General features: G+C 39.6%; 1 protein-coding gene across 1 annotated transcript; it reads left to right on the forward strand.

The window, feature by feature from the left end:
• Positions 1–5,664: 5,664 nt before the first annotated feature.
• CPB2 (carboxypeptidase B2) lies at positions 5,665–17,935 on the forward strand. Its single transcript, XM_014868805.2, has 11 exons — positions 5,665–5,775; positions 9,072–9,147; positions 10,742–10,866; positions 10,958–11,066; positions 11,598–11,699; positions 12,253–12,357; positions 14,871–14,987; positions 15,408–15,498; positions 16,241–16,443; positions 17,468–17,552; positions 17,676–17,935. Exons 1-11 carry the CDS (start codon positions 5,699–5,701, stop codon positions 17,858–17,860), a joined length of 1,275 nt encoding a protein of 424 aa, XP_014724291.1. The 5' UTR covers positions 5,665–5,698; the 3' UTR covers positions 17,861–17,935.

Raw genomic sequence — 17,935 nt, forward strand, 5'->3', positions numbered from 1 at the left:
TTTTTCATTGCACCTTATTTACTTTTTGTGCCCTCATAACTTTTCAAAGGCACCCATGCTTCATGGGAAATCTAATTGGTTCCCAGAGTGCAAACTATTATTACTATTCCAGATCCATGATAAATTGTCCAAAGCTGAGAAAGGCCAGAATTCACTCAGGCCACGTGCTCACAGGTAATGCTATGCCTGAAATCTGTGAAAAGAGTAGAAAGCTACATAACCTATCACACTGAACTCCCTCAGGACAGGCATTTAGTGCATTTGTTAAGGATCTAAGGAAATACAGCAATGAATATCTGTAAGTGCATAAAGCACAGAGAGCAGCAGAGAAAACAGAGATTCTTGAGGAGGGATGCAGGCCCTGCCCACCAGTCCTACATCCACTGCTTGCTGCACTCTCAAATCACAATTGGCATTAGGGAAACATAGCCTCAGTGTCCCATAATGCTTCTAAGACCTACCTGAGTGATGCTGTCCATGTCGTGATCAGATCTTGCATACCAGTCAAATGCCTCTAGAAAATTTCCAAATTTGTAGAAATTTTCCAAATTTGTTGTTGGAGCCGATTCTAGAGCAGTGATGGGTGTCTCTGCAGGGTGGATGTGTTTGCATGGACTGATGGTGGTAGGGACCACACCAGTTGAGAGGGGTGAATGACAGAGGGCAGGACCTTACCTCTACGGGGTTTCTCTTCACCAGCATCCTCAGACAGGCCCTGGCATCTTTCAAACAGGTCCCAGCATTCTCCAAAAGCCCAAAGGAAGGGTCCACTCTTCTAATCTCTGCCAAATATCATACAAGAAATGTGAGCAAATGCAAGGAGTGCAAAGAAGAAAGAAAATTCTGTTGATCCAGCCAGAGACAGGCAGACCACATCACTACTCCAGGGCTAATTGCAATCTGGATATGTGCACACATAACCTTTGTGCATAGAGAGGGAGATGAGTGCAATTTGGCCTAAGTGTGATCTCTGTAGGTGGCTTGGACACCTTCCTCCAGTGCTCAAATGTTCTGCTTAGAGTGCTCCTGGGACTCTCTTTGATATCCTTTGTTTACCAAAATAAAACTTGCCTTGCAAGTGCTCCTCGTTAAGACACTGGCAAATAAGTCAATGTGTACTGGCAAATAGAAAACTTGAGTCACTTGGACAATGTATTGTTTGGGTGGTAGTTTGTAACAGACCTTCAGGAAGCAGAGCTCATGAAAAATGTGTTTAAACAGTACAGACACCTCCCCACTTACCCCAAACCCTGCATACACTATAGCAGCTTTCTCCCTGCTAGCCCAGGAGAGCTGACTAGCAAAGAGAGCAAAATAATAGAATTAATAAATAAAATAGGTTGGCACAATCGAGTCCTCAAAAATGCCAAGGAAACATGTATTTTCAGCCTCTGCACATACCTATCAGCCATGACTGAATTATGCTGCTGAGGTCTGTTTCCTCCCAGGTTAATCCATCATTTTCTAGCACAAGCAGCATCTGATTTTTATATTTGAGAATGATGTGAGGGAGGAATGCCAGAACCACAGAAATTTAGACATAGTCCAGATTTTCCCCTCTTGGTGGTTTCATGGGCTGCAAAATTGTTTCCTGAATGAAATAACAGAGGTTGGTGACATTGGCCATGTATGCAAATGATCACAGTGTCCTACAGAGATTAATTGGTTCATGAATAAAGATGAGGAGCTGAGGTGTGCAGGGAGAAATCATTTATCAATTATATGCCTTGGAAAACTGAAAGATGATGCAGCCTTAACGGCTGAATGTGTTTGAAAGGGGGACTTGTAAATTGAGTTCTAATTCTGTTCTGCCACATTCATAATAAAGAGCTGTTACACTAATTGCATCCTTGTGTGGCTCATGAGCAACAGCACTCAGCTGCATCGCACAGTGAGCAACAGAGATCAGAGTTTAGTTAGATTTTAGTCATCTTCTGCCTCATGTGGGAAGGATGCTCACTGGTTACCTTTGGCCTCATCTGAAGTGATAATGCACCAAAAAAATGGCAAGAGCCTATCAGCAATTTTCATGAGATTATTTTGCATTTGAATCTGAATTCAAAGAACCAGTAAGGACAGCACAGACTCACTTGGCTTTTATATTCTGCTTCAGTCACATGGATGCATCAGCATGATTACCCATCCCTGGAGGGACTCCCTGATTAACTGGAAACAAGAGGATTCTGGAGGATCAAAATCATAACAGACTGTGCTAATCCCAAACAAGGAAAAGGATCTGAGGGATGTGGTTGCTGATAACAGCTGACCTCTGCTCCTGCTGCCCCTTCTGAGTGCTTGTTAACAGGTTTACTGTTACAAACAGACAGCACCAGCCTAGCGTGGGCTTTAGCACACATTCAAATACAGACTCAAATCCTGATGAGACTTGTTATTTAAAATCTTGCTGCTGGATACTGTGCAAGCCCCAGGATGAAAGAGGACAGCCACACTTAGGTCAGAGTTGAGTATAAAGGAAATCTCATGACACTTGAGTTGCTGAAAACCAGGGGCGACACTTACGGGAGTCACTGGAGATTACTCATGGCACTGCTGCAACTGCTCGAGACCATCTGGCTTCAGCAGTTCAAGAAGTTTCTCCTTTGATTTGTTTTATCTGACAGCTTTCCAGGGTCTGTCTCTCTTTCACCAAAAAGAGCATCTTGCAGGAGCCCAGCATAATGACCAGGCACAGCTCAGCATCCCAGCGTGTGCTGAGGAGTCTTGAGCAATGACAGATACCCTGAATTAGCAGGGACACGGGTGATGGTCTCTTCTGCTGCCACCATTCTGGGCACTGACATCTTAAACCACCACACAAAGATGTGCCAGAGCTTGGTCTGGCTGAGGTATAACACCCAGTCTCTGTCCAGGGGACACTGGTGCTACTACACATGAATGTGCAGGGGGAGAGGAGAGACAGCATTCAGCCAAAAGAGTGAAGATATCTCTTCAGAACTGCCTTTAAAGTGTGATTATGTTTTAAAAGCAATATAATAATGACATCAGGAGGTTGTATATATTGCCAGTACAAATTCCCAGATGCATAATTTTCAACAAAGAAATCAAGAGACTATTTTGTTAATTATCTGGTCTGAAAACTTAGACCTGCTCATCCCACTTTAAATGAAAGCCTGTGCATCTCCCAAAGCTACCCTAAAAGTTAACACAAACCAGCACAACAGAAATTGTCCCCCATTAGTACAAGACCTCTGGTCGTATTTACTATGGCAACACTTGCAAGTATCAGGTCAGCATAGCCCAGTGGAGAAGGAATAATTAGGAATAATCTTTGAACTCTGACAGAATTTTTGACCAAGCAGCTCTTCACCAGGGAATACTGACTCAGCAGAAGCGAAAAGGGTTGCTGGAAATGATCAGTTTTGATTAATTTCCCAATTAGAGAAAAATTAATTTGTTAAAGAAAGAAGGATTTCAAATCTCCTCAAAATTAACTAAAATCTCACCTTGCAACAGTTTGTAAATTCAGTCTTATTTTTATTTAAAAACACACAGTAGAAATGCAAGTTAATTTTCAATAAAGTAATTTAAATGCCTCAGAAAAAAATCAAGCAACAGTTAAAATTCTCAAAATGAAACGTTGGTATTAGCTCAATTTTTTTATAGTTGCCCTTCACAGTGTTTTTTCAGACTGCATTTTTCTTCCCAGATAATCTGGGAAATACTTCCCAGGTCCTCAGAAGTCCTTGAAGGTTATTAAAAGATTTACTGCAGCAGGTACAGTTTCCTCAAACACCCTTTTCTTCCTTTTTTTTTTTTTTTTTTTTGTATGAAATATTTCCTCTGCTTTCCAGAAACCAAAAAGCAAGTTGGAAATCAGTAGCTTTCAAACACTATGTAAACAGTCTCTTTGCAATAAACTGGAGAATCTATCAGAAAAGCAACTAATACTATAAAAATTTCTTACAACTACTGTTTGTCTAAAACTTTCTTTTTGGGTAGACAGCAGAAGGTGTTCCCTTTTCCCACTTAATTAACACCCTAAGACACGTAGAGATATGATCCTTTCCATCAATAAGAGCAACCCAACTCCATCAGCTTTTCAATCTCTTCTGTTAAACCTAGCTCAGCAGATCAAATTTTTTTTCATATCTGGGCATGAAACATTTCCACATGAAAGAGTGTCTGGATGAGCAAGTTTTTTCTCCTATATTTTATTTTTATTTGACAGCTTCCTTTTGCCTATGTGAGGAAAGAGCATCTGAATCACTGGTTTAAAAATCAACCCTTCTGGCAGAGTGCTGCCCACTGCCCTTGCTGGGAATGGCCTCTGTACCTTATCAGAACTTCCTATTTGTTTGAACAACATCTAGAAAAGAAAAAATAAGAACTAAAATGTCTAGGTAAGGCATCAGTGGTTTCACTTCCCATAAGCCTTTCTTTGCCTTTCCTTTTGGTGTCTGCTTTGTGCCCAACTCCAGTTTGGGGATTTTCAGTGTTGGTGTATTTTCACAGAGACATTAACCCCAGTGTACTCAGGGAGCATGATTCACCTCTGCTGACTTCAGTCACCCAAAACTCAGCTGTCTGGCTTCTTAGGACAAGGCTGCCTTTCTGAAACAATTAAAACAAACAAACAAAAAAAAAGCCCAGGGCTGTGTTTGACTTGCAAAGGCCTGGCTGCCTGCTTAGGTGGAGAATTGGCTCTGATCTGGATCACTCCAGAGCTGTTCTAGAGGATGTTCATGGATGCAGTCTACTCTGAATTACTGAACTTTAGCTCCAGGGCTCGTTCCCAGGCATTTTTCACCCGGGATGTAGCAATAACCCTAAGCTCCACCTAGAGCATCAAATAATTTAGTTCTCCCATTCACATCTAGGTTTTGGCTCCCTGGTGTCCCCATTAAGTACATATTGATTCACTCCTCAGTCCTCTTCTGGAATGAATTCCTTCTGGAAGAGGACTTAAACCAGAGTAACAAGTTATGTCTTAGTCAAGTTTGGATTTGCTGTTCAAGCGTGGAACAGAGATGGAGATATTCTACTCCAGACATGCCAAATTCACACAGCTTTTCAGCATGTCCTGTATAGAAAATTGTGGATAGAGATATGGGAAACAAATCTTAGGGGCATGCAAAAATTAATAATAATGAGATGAAGAGTCACTTGTACTTTTTCTTGAAAAGTAATCCTTATGACATCCATAAGGAAAAGACATGGATGTCAAAGCACCACAAAAACATGTATCTCACTTGCTCCTTTTTATCTCTGATAGCAAATGCCAGAAAAAGAAGCTTTCCTGTTCAGAGTTCTTCTGTTTGGACTTAACCTCATTCCCACTGCATTGAACCAGATTGATGCTTGGCTGTGATGTCTTATATGAGGGCTGGAGGCACACTGCTGGACCTCCACAAACATTAGAGGATTAAAAAAGCTTTGTGCTTGTTCTTTCTTATGTCTATGGTTCATATCCACAATAAAATAAAAGGCTGAGATGACAAAGTGATTTGTCAATATGAAAATGTTCAAAACGTATTTTATCCTCTGTACATGAATGACACCAATATGAGCAGCACCTCCCCAGGGAGCTCTGTCATATTGACTTAGCCACCAGGAGCTTGGGGTTGAAGTGAGAGGCAGTATTAAATTTTAACTACTCTTTAAATAACAGTTTTAAAATCAATAATGTGGGTCCTGAACCCTCAGCTTTCCTATTGCATTTGGTTTTGTTGTGGACGCCATGAAGATGAAGTTTTACCTGCTCTTTTTTACCCTTTTTGTCTTGGTTCCAGAGAAGCATGTCTTCATTATTCCAAGGTAAATAACCACTGATGATACTGGGTGTTCTCGTGTGTGATGTGTGGGACAGGGAAAGTATTGATGTAAAATAATTCTGAGTTGCATGAGAAAACATTTGTCAAAGGCTGACATATATTTATTGCCCTTGTAATTGGATACGCGGTTCAATTTAACATAAAGATGGTGGGGGAAATGAAATTATTTTAAGTCTTCTTTGCATCCATAAATCCTGTGTTTTTAATCATATTAAGACTACTCTTTTCAGTCTAAGTGCAAATCAATTCTGTTCATTCAGTACTTTTGAATGCCAATAAAGGGCATTTGGAAACGTAATGGGAAAAAAATAATTTGCTTCATTTGCCTAAAAACAAGATCTTAAATGAATTACTTCTTGAGGTAGAAAGAGAAACCATTTCAGAAAGTGCTAACAATCTGTTTTCTTTCCAAAGCAGTTTTTATGATGGTTTCTCCAGGCATAAATCACTTTTGAATAACCATTTGGTATTTGTACAATGTTTCAGAAGCAGCTTTATTGTTACCTATTGATAAACTTCAGAAATGCCCTGAAACCAAATGCTTTCTTAAAACATGAGAACATATGTCAGAGATGAAGACGGGCAAAGTGCCTTTATTTTCTGCATGTACCACTGGTTTAAAAACCTTAGATGTTTTAATAAGTAGAACTAAAAGGATAAGTTCCTCATGTGGTGATTTTAAGCAAAACTGACCCTAGGATTAAATACAACCTGCTCCCAGAACTAAAATATCTGCATAAATAAAATGTGAATTATTTCTCGTATCCCTGCTGTGATTTTGCACCACTCTGCAGACCTGTGAGAGGGGAACATCACTGAGTTCATGCCTTAAAAAGAGGATCTTTCCTCTCCCTTTGTGTTGCAATCATATTCTGCTGTGGATTGCTATGGAAGTGGGAGGGTTAAAGTAGGGGGAAACAAACGTGGTTTTAGGTGAATTCAGTGGAACAACATTGCTCTCTGCTACTTGAAGATTTATCTATTTCATGTTTAAATAGAAACTGAATATCTGACCCTTAAAGAAGAATATGGTGTTTCCCATTGGAAAGCAAGAGCCTAACCCCCCCAGCCCCAGTTATGAAAATGGCTAAAATAATGAGATTCATCTGACTAGATGGAATTTTTACACAGCTTTGCATAGGTGAAGTCCCCTTCACCTTTCTGTAGAGCTAGTGGGGAAAAATATGTGTATTTAGAAGGCAATTCATTTCAGGTTAGCACACACATCTAAATCAGTTCAGGTTAACCTGACCCCTAAAGTGCCTGTTTCTTTATTAAGACAGTGCCTAGCTCAGATGAAGATATAAAACCCATTTAAAATTACCTGAAATGTATCTTACTCACTTAGAGGGTAAGATCAGAGTATTGCAGTGTGGGAATGGCAGCTGGATTTCTACCAAGAGGTAAAAGGGAAAAAGATATGGGAAACAGGGACAGAGCCAGGGGCACTCTGGCAGAACACTGGAAGAAGGAAATGAGAAGGCTCTTTTCAAGGACAAACTGAAAGCAATCAGGGAAGGAGAGCATGAGAACAGAAAGAAAAGAGCTGTGTTTAAGATGACCAGGTCCAGCTGTACAAGGGCAGCAGGCAGGGCAAGGAAGCTGGGAGTAGAGGGCTGTTTCTGAGCTTGGAATAAGGGTAATAATTAAAGCTTTGGTCTGGGTGTTTTCTACAAAGAGTGGGGAAGAAGACAGATGAAAGCGGGTATAATGCCAAATCAAAGCAGGGGAACTGAGAAGGGCAACTACAGTTTTGGCTGTTAATACTCACCACACGGAAGTAGGGGCAGAATTTTGATCAGCTTATTCAGTGTATTCAGGTCCTATCACCAGAGTTAGAGAGGAATTCTAACACCTGTTCAGTACCTACTGAACTCGGATGTCATATTTGTGCAACCAGCAGTGAGGTACAAGTACCCATCAGCTTCTTCATTATGGTGCTCTCAGGCTGTGGGAATCATGCAATGAAACAAGATGCAGCAGGGTTTTTCTTGACTCCTGTGTGAAAAGACTCCTTCAGCTATGAGAAGACATCCATTTATAAGTAGCCTCAAATGCACACTTCAGACTGCATTTACCTAAAGAAATAGGCAAACTGCCCACCTTGCCTATCCCTGAATTTTTTCTTGATGTTCTGTCAAATGACAGTTGGAGGCAAAAATAGGGTTGGCACGTTGTTGGTTCTGCATGAGAAACAACAGTGATTGCTTGGAGCCTGGCTAAAAGAAAAGATGAATCACCTGGTAGCCAGATGCTGTCAGGTTTCTGCATGAAATCAGTCACAGCAACAAGCTGTGACAATCATGTTATGCTGCTTGAAAACCCTAGTTTTGAGGGCCCTGCCTGTTTCCTTTTCAGGACAGTCTTTGCAGACAGGGCTGGCAGGGACTTTGATCATGCCTGGTTTATATGGTACCACCAGTTCCAGCACGTTATTAGATGGCTGAGAGCCACTCCAGCCCAGGAAATGGAAAGAGGGGTCTGACATTCCCCTGAGTCTCCTTCTTCTACACACACAAATTATTTTAATTATCTATCCAGTGCAATTTTTAACTACATAACTTGCAAGACACTGATGATCAGGACTCAATGCAGAGTGCTATTTTTTTTCTTTCCAGAAAGTGAATTTCACTTCTGTCACCAACAGTGGGGTCAGGCATGGAGTAGCTGGGAAGCATCATGTCATGTACAGCATGTCCAGACCACGATTTTCAAATAGAAGGGGAATATAAGTTACTGGGCAAAGATGGGGAGGACAGTGGTGTAGACCACCTGAAACAATACCAGCAGAGGGACACAAATCGGGAGACCAGGAAAACATGACTGAAGTAGGAATGCACATCTACAAAACATCAGGGCTGATGATGTGAGGGCTTTTGGCAGACTGGGAGGGCTGATGTCTCTGCTGAATGGTGACTGAGAAACTCAGGAGACAATAGGAGAGCCATTTTCCTGTTCTCAGCTAGTTTTCAACTGCTGCTGCTGCACTGTGGATTAGCTGGGGCTGGTGGCTGTGGTGCTGGTGCCGGCTCCCAGGAGCAATCTCAGTGTTCAGCAGTAAATATTGGCTACCAAAACCCTGCACCATCTCTTTCATGGATTTTACTGACTGGCAGATGCAGAGGCTGTAACCAGATTCAGCATCTTCACTATTGGATCATCTTTGGATTCACAGCAGCCAAGCCAGGGAAGATGAGAGAGGTCAAGCCTGCTTCACTTTTGCATGAACTTGAGCTGTTCCAAGTACCTGTGCTTTACCTAAATACCTGTGTTTTTCAGGGATGAAGTTTTGTGGGCTCTCCCACAAACTGATGAACAAGTTGAAGCTCTTCAGGATTTACTGAACACCACTGAGGTAAACAGATTATTCTGTCTCTCTGAACTCTAGGTCAAATTTTCCCCCAAGTGCCCTAATACTGCTTCTCCCTCCCAAGAAAAAGCTAGCTTCCATTCATTTGTTGTAATACATCAGCTCAGGAAATGCTTGGTTTTCAATTCTCACTACCTTCTATTTACATGAGAAGACCCCTCCATAATGTTTCAGTAATGAATTATATTGGAGCTCATATTTCTGCAAATGGTTTTGTGTATTAAGGCACTGTAAAACTGACAGAACACCAACACACAGTAAGTAGAAATACATTTCCTAGGGAACCTCAGCACTTTTGACCAGTGTGATCTTGACCTATACGGCTTGCACACCTTTGAAGGTCAGGAGTGGATTTTTGTGGTATTTTTTAAGGTAACATGTAGAAGATAAAAATATCTTAAATAATACTTTTGTATTATTATTACTTCTATCTTTCATTAGATAAAGGAGTATTTAATTAAATTGACACCTCTCTTCCTTTTCACCATAATTCCTCACTTTCTTGTACAAGGAGCCCCAAGAAGTCAGGAAGAACTGCAACACATTCAATGCAGAGAGGGCTTGTGGTGGTTTTTTTCCAAATCATTTATGGGGATATGCAAATCAAATATTTTTCATGGGCTATAAACTGGACAATTTGTTTCCATGACTATAAATTGAGCAAGCTGTATGAAAAAAAAAAAAGAATGAGAAAGGCAAAAGGGAAGGCAATAGGAAAGGGAAAGGGAAAGGGAAAGGGAAAGGGAAAGGGAAAGGGGAGACACAAGGAGTACCTCCCAACCAATTTTAATGGTTACCATTTATCCTTCAAACAATATTCATTGTGCAGCTGAACCATAAATTTAATAAAAACCCAAACCCCTACTGTCTGGTGACTTCATGCTGTATGATGCCCTAAAAATGCATCCAAGAATTATGCTGACTTTTTCCACTCTCTAATTTTATGCCTAATTTACTGCTAACTGTCACCCCTAGATCTTTTTGTATTATTGGTTCTGAAGTTTCAGTCTTTTATTGGCTATGTTGGCGTCTGATATTATTATTGTAAAATATTTAATTTTACCAAGAATAATCTTATTTTCTGACTTTTCACCAATTTCTAATCTCTGTATTGCTTCTTCAACTTGACTTATATTCAAACCCCTTCTGGCACTTATTTCCTCCCTGATCAAAGTCATCAGAGAATACAATAACTACAAAGACTGGTCTAATCATCATTAATTCTCCAAATACCCTCAGGGAAAAGAACTCTCAGCAGACTTGAAAACATGTAACATAATAACCAGCTAAATATATCTATTATACTAGAAATACTATCTCAGAAAAGGTTATGTTCTTGTCTTTGTTCTTGATTTATGAATTTCTGTGCAGAATTATAAACCTTGCTTAAATACACACATTTCATTTCCAGAAGCAGTAGAATGCTACATATCACAAGGAACGTTAAACTGCTTGTTACGAATGGTCTCTTAAATTGAAAACATATGCTTTGATAATTTTCAAAATTAATGCTTATTAAATGTTAGTAAGAATATTTTTTCTTTCCTCAGTAAAAAAAATGTTTTTGGAAACTTTGTAGGTCATTCTCTGGCAACCTGTTGTGGTTGAAAACATCAAGAAGGACAAAGAAGTCCATTTCTATGTCAGGGCATCCAACATAAATAGCATAAAAGCTCAGTTAAAGCAACTGACCATCCAATACAAGTATGTATTTTTTATTTGCTGTCATGAATGATTCTGTAAAGTTATTTGTCATTTATTTAACAGGAGGTTGTGCTCTTCCTTTGTTATTCAGAGTCTTGATGGAAGATGTTCAAGGAATTATTGAAAAACAGACTGTCAATGATACAATCAGTGCTCGTGGATCTTCCTCATACTATGAAAACTACCATTCAATGAAAGAAGTAAGCTATTTTTGTTGTGAACATCTGCAGATGTAAAGGGTGAAATTTGTCTCATGGTTGAGAATGGAGATAAAGGGAAAGAAGTCATCAGCAGTTAATAATTACCACTGTATTGCTCAACAATTAAGAGTTCTATTTATTGTAATGCTTTCATAGAGATAGAAAGAAGCTCCAGACAAAATCTTTCATATATGTATTGCATCAAACTGTCATTCAAAGGCAGCAAATACAGAAGCAAAATGAAGTCACAAAACAAACATGTAAATATTTAAAACATGAAATCAATAACAATTTAAACAAATAGAACTAAGCAGGAATTTCAGGACTACATTTGGACTGTGTTGTGACTGTATCTTGCTGTTTGTTTTAACAAAAATTAGAATCAGGCAAGTGGCAAGTGGGTTGAATTATTAGTCTTTCTTTACAATCAGATAAAAATTTTGGGAGGTACAATGAATTTAATCTAGACCACTTTCCGGGATGAAGGAAAACAATAGAGAGAAGATCCACTAACTAACTTTGCCCTTGCAGATATATCGTTGGATGGAGGAAGTAGTGAAAGTCCACTCTGATCTCCTCCAGAAAATATATATTGGATCATCCTATGAAAAGCGACCACTTTATGTTCTGAAGGTACACCTGTGACTTTCTGCAAAAACTTTCCAAGTACTACTGTAAGCAAATGATGAGGTTTGGCCAGGACATTTCCTTGATTCTATACCTACATTCTTATTTTTTGTGCTTTTTAGAAGTTTCCTAAATTGTTCTAGTAAGATGCATTACTGTTGCAAATGCATTTGACAAGATTAGGTTCCTCTCTGGGTCACAAGGAAGTTATCACATCTAGGCCATCATGCAAAGGCATGAAATACTGGCACAGTGGATACCCTCCTCTGTTGATGATGAAGCTGATCTAGTCTGTTGCCCTGCATAGCTGATAGCAGACTCACCTGACCTCAGGTCCTGCTGTAGTGTTGGTGCCTGTGTTAGGACTTTGCAAGCAGCCTGAATGTGGCTCTCTGACTGTATGCAAATCTAACCAACAGCTGCATCCTGGCCCAGAATCAGTCTGAACTCTCCTTACAAGACAGATGCTCCTTCTTCCATCTTGGTTACGTTTTCACTTCCACTTTTATACGGTATCCTTTACAATAACGACATTTGAATGCAATCTCTCTTTTGTCAGATTTCTAGAAGCACAGAAAAATCAAAAAATGCCATATGGATTGACTGTGGTATCCACGCTAGAGAATGGATTTCTCCTGCTTTTTGCCTGTGGTTCATAGGTCATGTGAGTACATAATCAGATGTGATTACTGTTTTCAAAGCAAAGCAAGAAGTCTTGATGCCATTTACCTTTGTCCAATTGCATTCTAGGATCCACAAAGCCTTAATCTATTTACTCCCACAACACCAGCACATGATATTTGTGTCTAAGCTGCAAGCATAGAAATATGTGTGCATGTGTGTGCATGTCAGTAGAAAAGGGTATGTGTGTGTGAGAGAAAGTGAAAGCCATTGGGAGTGAATGCAAAGGAGCTCAAATATATTACCAAGTATGAAAGAAACCTCAAAGTACATGCAGCAAATTCAACAGAGACGTTTATTGTAATGGATGGTCAGGGATGGAGAGGGCATGCCAGAAAATGACGTTTGGTAATATGCTAGGGCCATGTCTGTACTGCTGTGTGGATTCCAGGAGTGGTCTTGGCTCTGAGTCATGCAGCACATGGTGACTTGTGTCCATATTACTGCACTGTCTGGAGCAGGTCAGAAGACACACATGGTGAGCTCAAGCTGTCCTACAACCCTTGGCTCTTCCCTACATGCCTTCCTAGAGCAATAGGTACCCCATACCTGCCTGCTCCAGACATGGCACATCTCCATACCAGCAATCCACTGGCTGTGATCATCACCTACTCCTATGTCTGTTGCTACTGCTTCTCCTGACTCCGTGTTTTTCATCTGTGCTCCTGCTTTTTTTCTGATCTGAAGAGAATAAAGCCACATAAGCCACCTTCTTCTGAAGGAATTATCCCTGCTAGTGACATCCTCATGTCAGCCCTCCAGAACATGACCAACAACGTCCAGCTGCAGTACCCGTACATGGAAACTAGAAAATCACTGATGGATTGAGCCTGTAGATCAATCACTGATGGGATGGGCTTAGATTAACCAGCCTTGATGTGTGGCCACAGACAAACAGACACTACCTTTAGTATCTTTATTATCTACACTGCTCAGGAGAGAGGACAAAGGTGCACCAAAAGAAAGAACATCCACAGTTTACAACTGGATTTTAAAATACATTCACTTTGTCTTTATGAATTTAAGGCATCTCCACTCAACTCCTTACGCTGAGCTGCTGACCCAGTCCCTGGGGTGGACCAGGAAAAGGCTTCTGAGGCCTTTTTGGCCCAGACAAGGTTGCCCATCTTGCTCAGTTAATGTTACGAGATAATATTTATTATTACTTTTTCACAAAAGCAAAGTTCACAGTAAGAATAAACTAGATGACACTGAGACTTCATAGTCACCAGTACTGCAGTCAGAAACAACAGAGATGAGTCCTTGAAACATCAATTATGCTTTGGCCATGATAGAACTAAATAATGTGGATGATGACGGTAATAATGATAACAATTTAAAAAATTATTTTTTGTCATCAGTCACAACTATAAAATCTCAATGCCTAAAACATTTGAAAGGATATTGCAGGAGTTAGAGACAGATACAGCTGAATGTACCTTGTGACCCACTGATAAACACAGCTTTCAAGGTTGCACTGGATAGAAATGCATTTGCCCTCTTCATGCTGCTCCAAATAATTACCAGCTGTGCTGTCATTTTGCCAGTGACATGTCCCTGCAGCATTTTTCAGATGTAACAAGCTGAACATTTAGGTTCTCCATTCCTTTGATCTAATTTATATGGTTTAAATTCAAATTTTGTTTCTATATCTCTTCATGAAGCAACTTTTTAAAATCTGACACTAATAGACATCTGCACACATGCACTAAAATCATCAGCTCTCCCTAGCAAATCCTAGGCATTCTTTATAATGGGTCCACTTTTTACAATTTAATTTTGTCATTATGATTGTAGAAAGATTGACATTTCTCATTTAGTCAAAGAAAGTCTTTTGCCTGAGGATAACTAAGAAGGATTTACAATGAAAGAAGGTGATCTAAGTAAGGCATGAAGGGAAAAAAAAAAAAGGATGATGAAGGACTTAGTCTATTCTAATAGTAATAATCTCACTTATCTAGATTAAAATTTATTTCTATGTCATGGACCAACAACCAGGTTCGGTATCACTAAAGCCTTCAAAACAAGCAGTGAGGCAAAATTACCAATGTAGATCTTACTGACTCTTGTCATACAGTTGCATTAAACTCACAATGCAACCAGAATAAATAATGTTATGTACAGCAGCCATTTGAAACATCGTTATTTTGGGGCTTGCTGTATTTTGGGCAGGAGGGAGGGATTCTATTACATACACAGGCAGCAAAAGCTCAAACCTTCCTATTAATAGGCTTCATTTCTGTCTCATGACCACCCACTAACACTAAAGGACTGCAGTGCATCTGACTGACTATCAATTTCTCCTCCTGGTACTTCTGAGCAGAGAGCTACTTTGCTATTTAACCATTTTCATGATGTGATGAGCCTTATCAGACTCAGGTAGACTGCTCTGACAATTGCACAATAATTTTACACATGATACCAGGTACCTTTGAAAGAAGGCAAGAAAAATAACAATTACAAATGCTTTTAATGTGTTTCCCCTGTGCTTTATAGGCAATCCATGTACGTGAGAGAGATCGGACCATGACAAACCTTCTGGAACACTTCGATTTCTACATCATGCCTGTGATAAATGTGGATGGCTATGACTACACGTGGAGCCACCCCTCTGTATGTAGACCTTTTTTGAGAGGTTCATCATTGTGCATGGTTAGGACATAGTTTTCATCCTGGAACTGCACACCCCAAACTCTTATTCTGTGCTTGGAATTTCTGCATCTTTGGCCACAGAAAGTTGGATTTGTGCTCCTAAATTCACATGCCAGGCCAAACTGTATGTCTTCTGCCTTCCTTTCACAGTTCAAATTCCATTGAAATCAAAATGTGATTACTTCTGATCCTACCCAACATTTCCTTTTATCACCCAGCCTTGCTGGCAAACAGACTGGGGTTTTAGAATCTTCTTTGGTCTTTGCTTGTGGAGGACTGTAGAGGCACATGTGGGAAGTCACTTTTAACTAACCAGTGAGGTGGTGCCTTGCCTTTTTCAGCATTTTTCCCTGAACATGGCTTGTGTGTCTCTTTCCACAGAATCGGCTGTGGAGAAAAAGCCGCTCCTCGCATGGTAACAGCAAGTGCATTGGTACTGACATGAACAGGAATTTTGATGCACACTGGTGTGGTAGGGCATAATTTTCTTCCTATTGTACCCCTGCCTCACTTTTGGCCTTTAACATTTTTTATTTTGAAAACATTTTCATTTACCACTCTGCAAAATTAATATAAAGACAAATGCAGCTGAGTATCTGTTATGAACTGGTGAAAACTTTCCCAGCATTAGATTTCAGTCATTCTAGCCCATTGCTAAACCACCCATGGCTGATATATCATGCATATCATGCATGAAAAACATGCTTTTTGGGTTTTTTTTTCCCTAAACACCAAAGATCCTGACTGCTTCCAGGAAGTTATTTGGTCTTATTCTGAAGACAGAAGCGGTGAATCCTATTTGTCATTTTGATAATTTGTTCCAGCATCAATTTTTCTTAAAAATTTTCATTTTGATTTGTTTCCTCAGCTTCCCATTGGGAGTTTTCTTTCCCACAAGATTAAATAATCAAGTAGAATTGCCTTTTTCCTGTAGTACTTCTAGATTGTAAGATGTGATCTCACAATCATGTGATGATTTTAAATGACGCATATTCATCCTCTCCTCTAAGACTTTCTATCCAGTCTTTGAATATTTTTTTTCTACATCTTCTCCTTGATTGTGAGTCCTTTCCATAGCATGGTGGAATCCATGATACCTTGTGTATTAGTATCATACTCTGCTCTTTCATTTCATCCTCTTTCATTTTTCATGAACAGAAATGCAGAAGGGAAGAAGTAAAGGAGTAAAACTGTGCACTTTTTTTTGGCTAAAGGTCCAGGAGCATCTCACTCTGAATGTCAGGAGACGTACTGCGGGCCCTACCCAGAGTCTGAGCCTGAAGTGAAAGCAGTGGCTCGCTTTGTCAGAGATCACAAAGACACCATTAAAGCCTACATAACCATGCACTCCTACTCCCAGTTGGTGTTGTTTCCATATTCTTACACCATGAACAAAAGCAAAGACCATGAGGAGCTGGTAAGTCTTCCCACCTCCTAAAGTTTCACACATTTCAGAACTATTCACCCAGCTTGGTGAGTCTGGTAATGAGGGAATCACTATGTTGTGAGGATCAAGAATTAGGAAATGACATTTTTCTAAGATGTTCTTAACAACTTTTTAAAGTCTGGGATGGTCTAGTAGTGTGTAAGTCAGCAAGCTGCTTTTGAAGGCTACAGAAAAATGAAAATATTTATTCCAGATTGATTATACATCAACAACACCTAATATGTTGAAGCTCCTGCTAAAAGAGCAGTCTTGTTCTGGACATCTTGAAAAGATATATATGTGCAAATTCTTCACTATGTTGTATGGTTTATATAAACTCTGAAATTAATTGTGTGTGACTCTTGTAAACACCCTTTACAATACCTAAGCAATGAGGTATTCTGGTGGACACTTGCTACTTTTATTAAGGCTTTTGCTAGGGATACTTATTTAGAATTGTCTTAGTGGTAGGATGGAAAATATATCCTGCATATGTAGAATTTTACTTTCTTGAGCCACCAAATGACACAGTACAAACTCTCACTGAAAAGAGCAGAGTTCAAAACAGAACAGTTACTCTTGCTCTGTAAAGCAGACAGAGGTGCACTGATCATGGGCATTTCAGCCTTCTTCATGGCTTAAGAGTAGGGTTCTCTCAATTAAAATATTTTCCTGCCATATTTGTCAGTATTACTTAAATAAAGAGTAACTTAAATACTGTGGCAGAAAAGAAAAAAATACGAGATGAATGAGAACAAATGGTTTGACAACAGTTTACTGCCAAAAGTGAGGATAAGGTCCCATCTATACTTTTTATCTGTCTACAGCAGAAATGCAGTATGCAGCATAGGCATACACAAAAAACTTGTACCACATTCAGTGGGTTTTCTAGAACCTTTTATATGATTACTTAACCAAAGTGAAAATCTGAGCACACTGTAAGTAAACTCTAACTGCATACATATTATCTATTGTCACAAGGGCTTAAAGGTAATAATATATTGTTTAATTTCAGGAAAGTCTGGCACAGAAAGCAGCTAAAGCTATAAAGAGGACAACTTGGAAAACTTACATACCTGGTGCTGGTGCATCAACAATCTGTAAGTATGACTTTACTGCAATGTAAGGCATGACAGTGTATCTTTGCTAGCATCAAAAGACAGCTTTTGAACAGAACATGTTCTGGTTTCAGGCAATTTTTCTATTTTCTCTTCCTCACATAGATCTAGCTCCTGGAGGGTCCGACGACTGGGCCTATGATCTTGGCATTAAATATTCTTTTACCTTTGAGCTTCGTGACACAGGAACTCACGGATTTCTGCTTCCTTCTCGAGAAATTAAGCCAACTTGTTTAGAAGCACTTTCTGCTGTCAAAGTGATAGCTCAGCATGTTCTACAAAATTTGTGATGTTGAATATAATTTATTCCAACATGATTGTACTTAGTAACTTACGAAAATGTAATAAAAAAGCTTGCTCCTTTA

Source organism: Sturnus vulgaris, chromosome 2 (assembly GCF_052056855.1).
Source record: "Sturnus vulgaris isolate bStuVul1 chromosome 2, bStuVul1.hap1, whole genome shotgun sequence".
NCBI classification, from domain to species: Eukaryota; Metazoa; Chordata; class Aves; order Passeriformes; family Sturnidae; genus Sturnus; species Sturnus vulgaris.

Excerpts from the sequence above, each read along its gene's own strand:
- CPB2 (XM_014868805.2), top strand. The coding sequence starts at position 5,699 with ATGAAGATGAAGTTTTACCTGCTCTTTTTTACCCTTTTTGTCTTGGTT. Across the intron at positions 5,776-9,071 it reads CATGTCTTCATTATTCCAAG|GGATGAAGTTTTGTGGGCTC; the intron begins GTAAATAACCAC and ends TGTGTTTTTCAG. Across the intron at positions 14,988-15,407 it reads ACACGTGGAGCCACCCCTCT|AATCGGCTGTGGAGAAAAAG; the intron begins GTATGTAGACCT and ends CTCTTTCCACAG.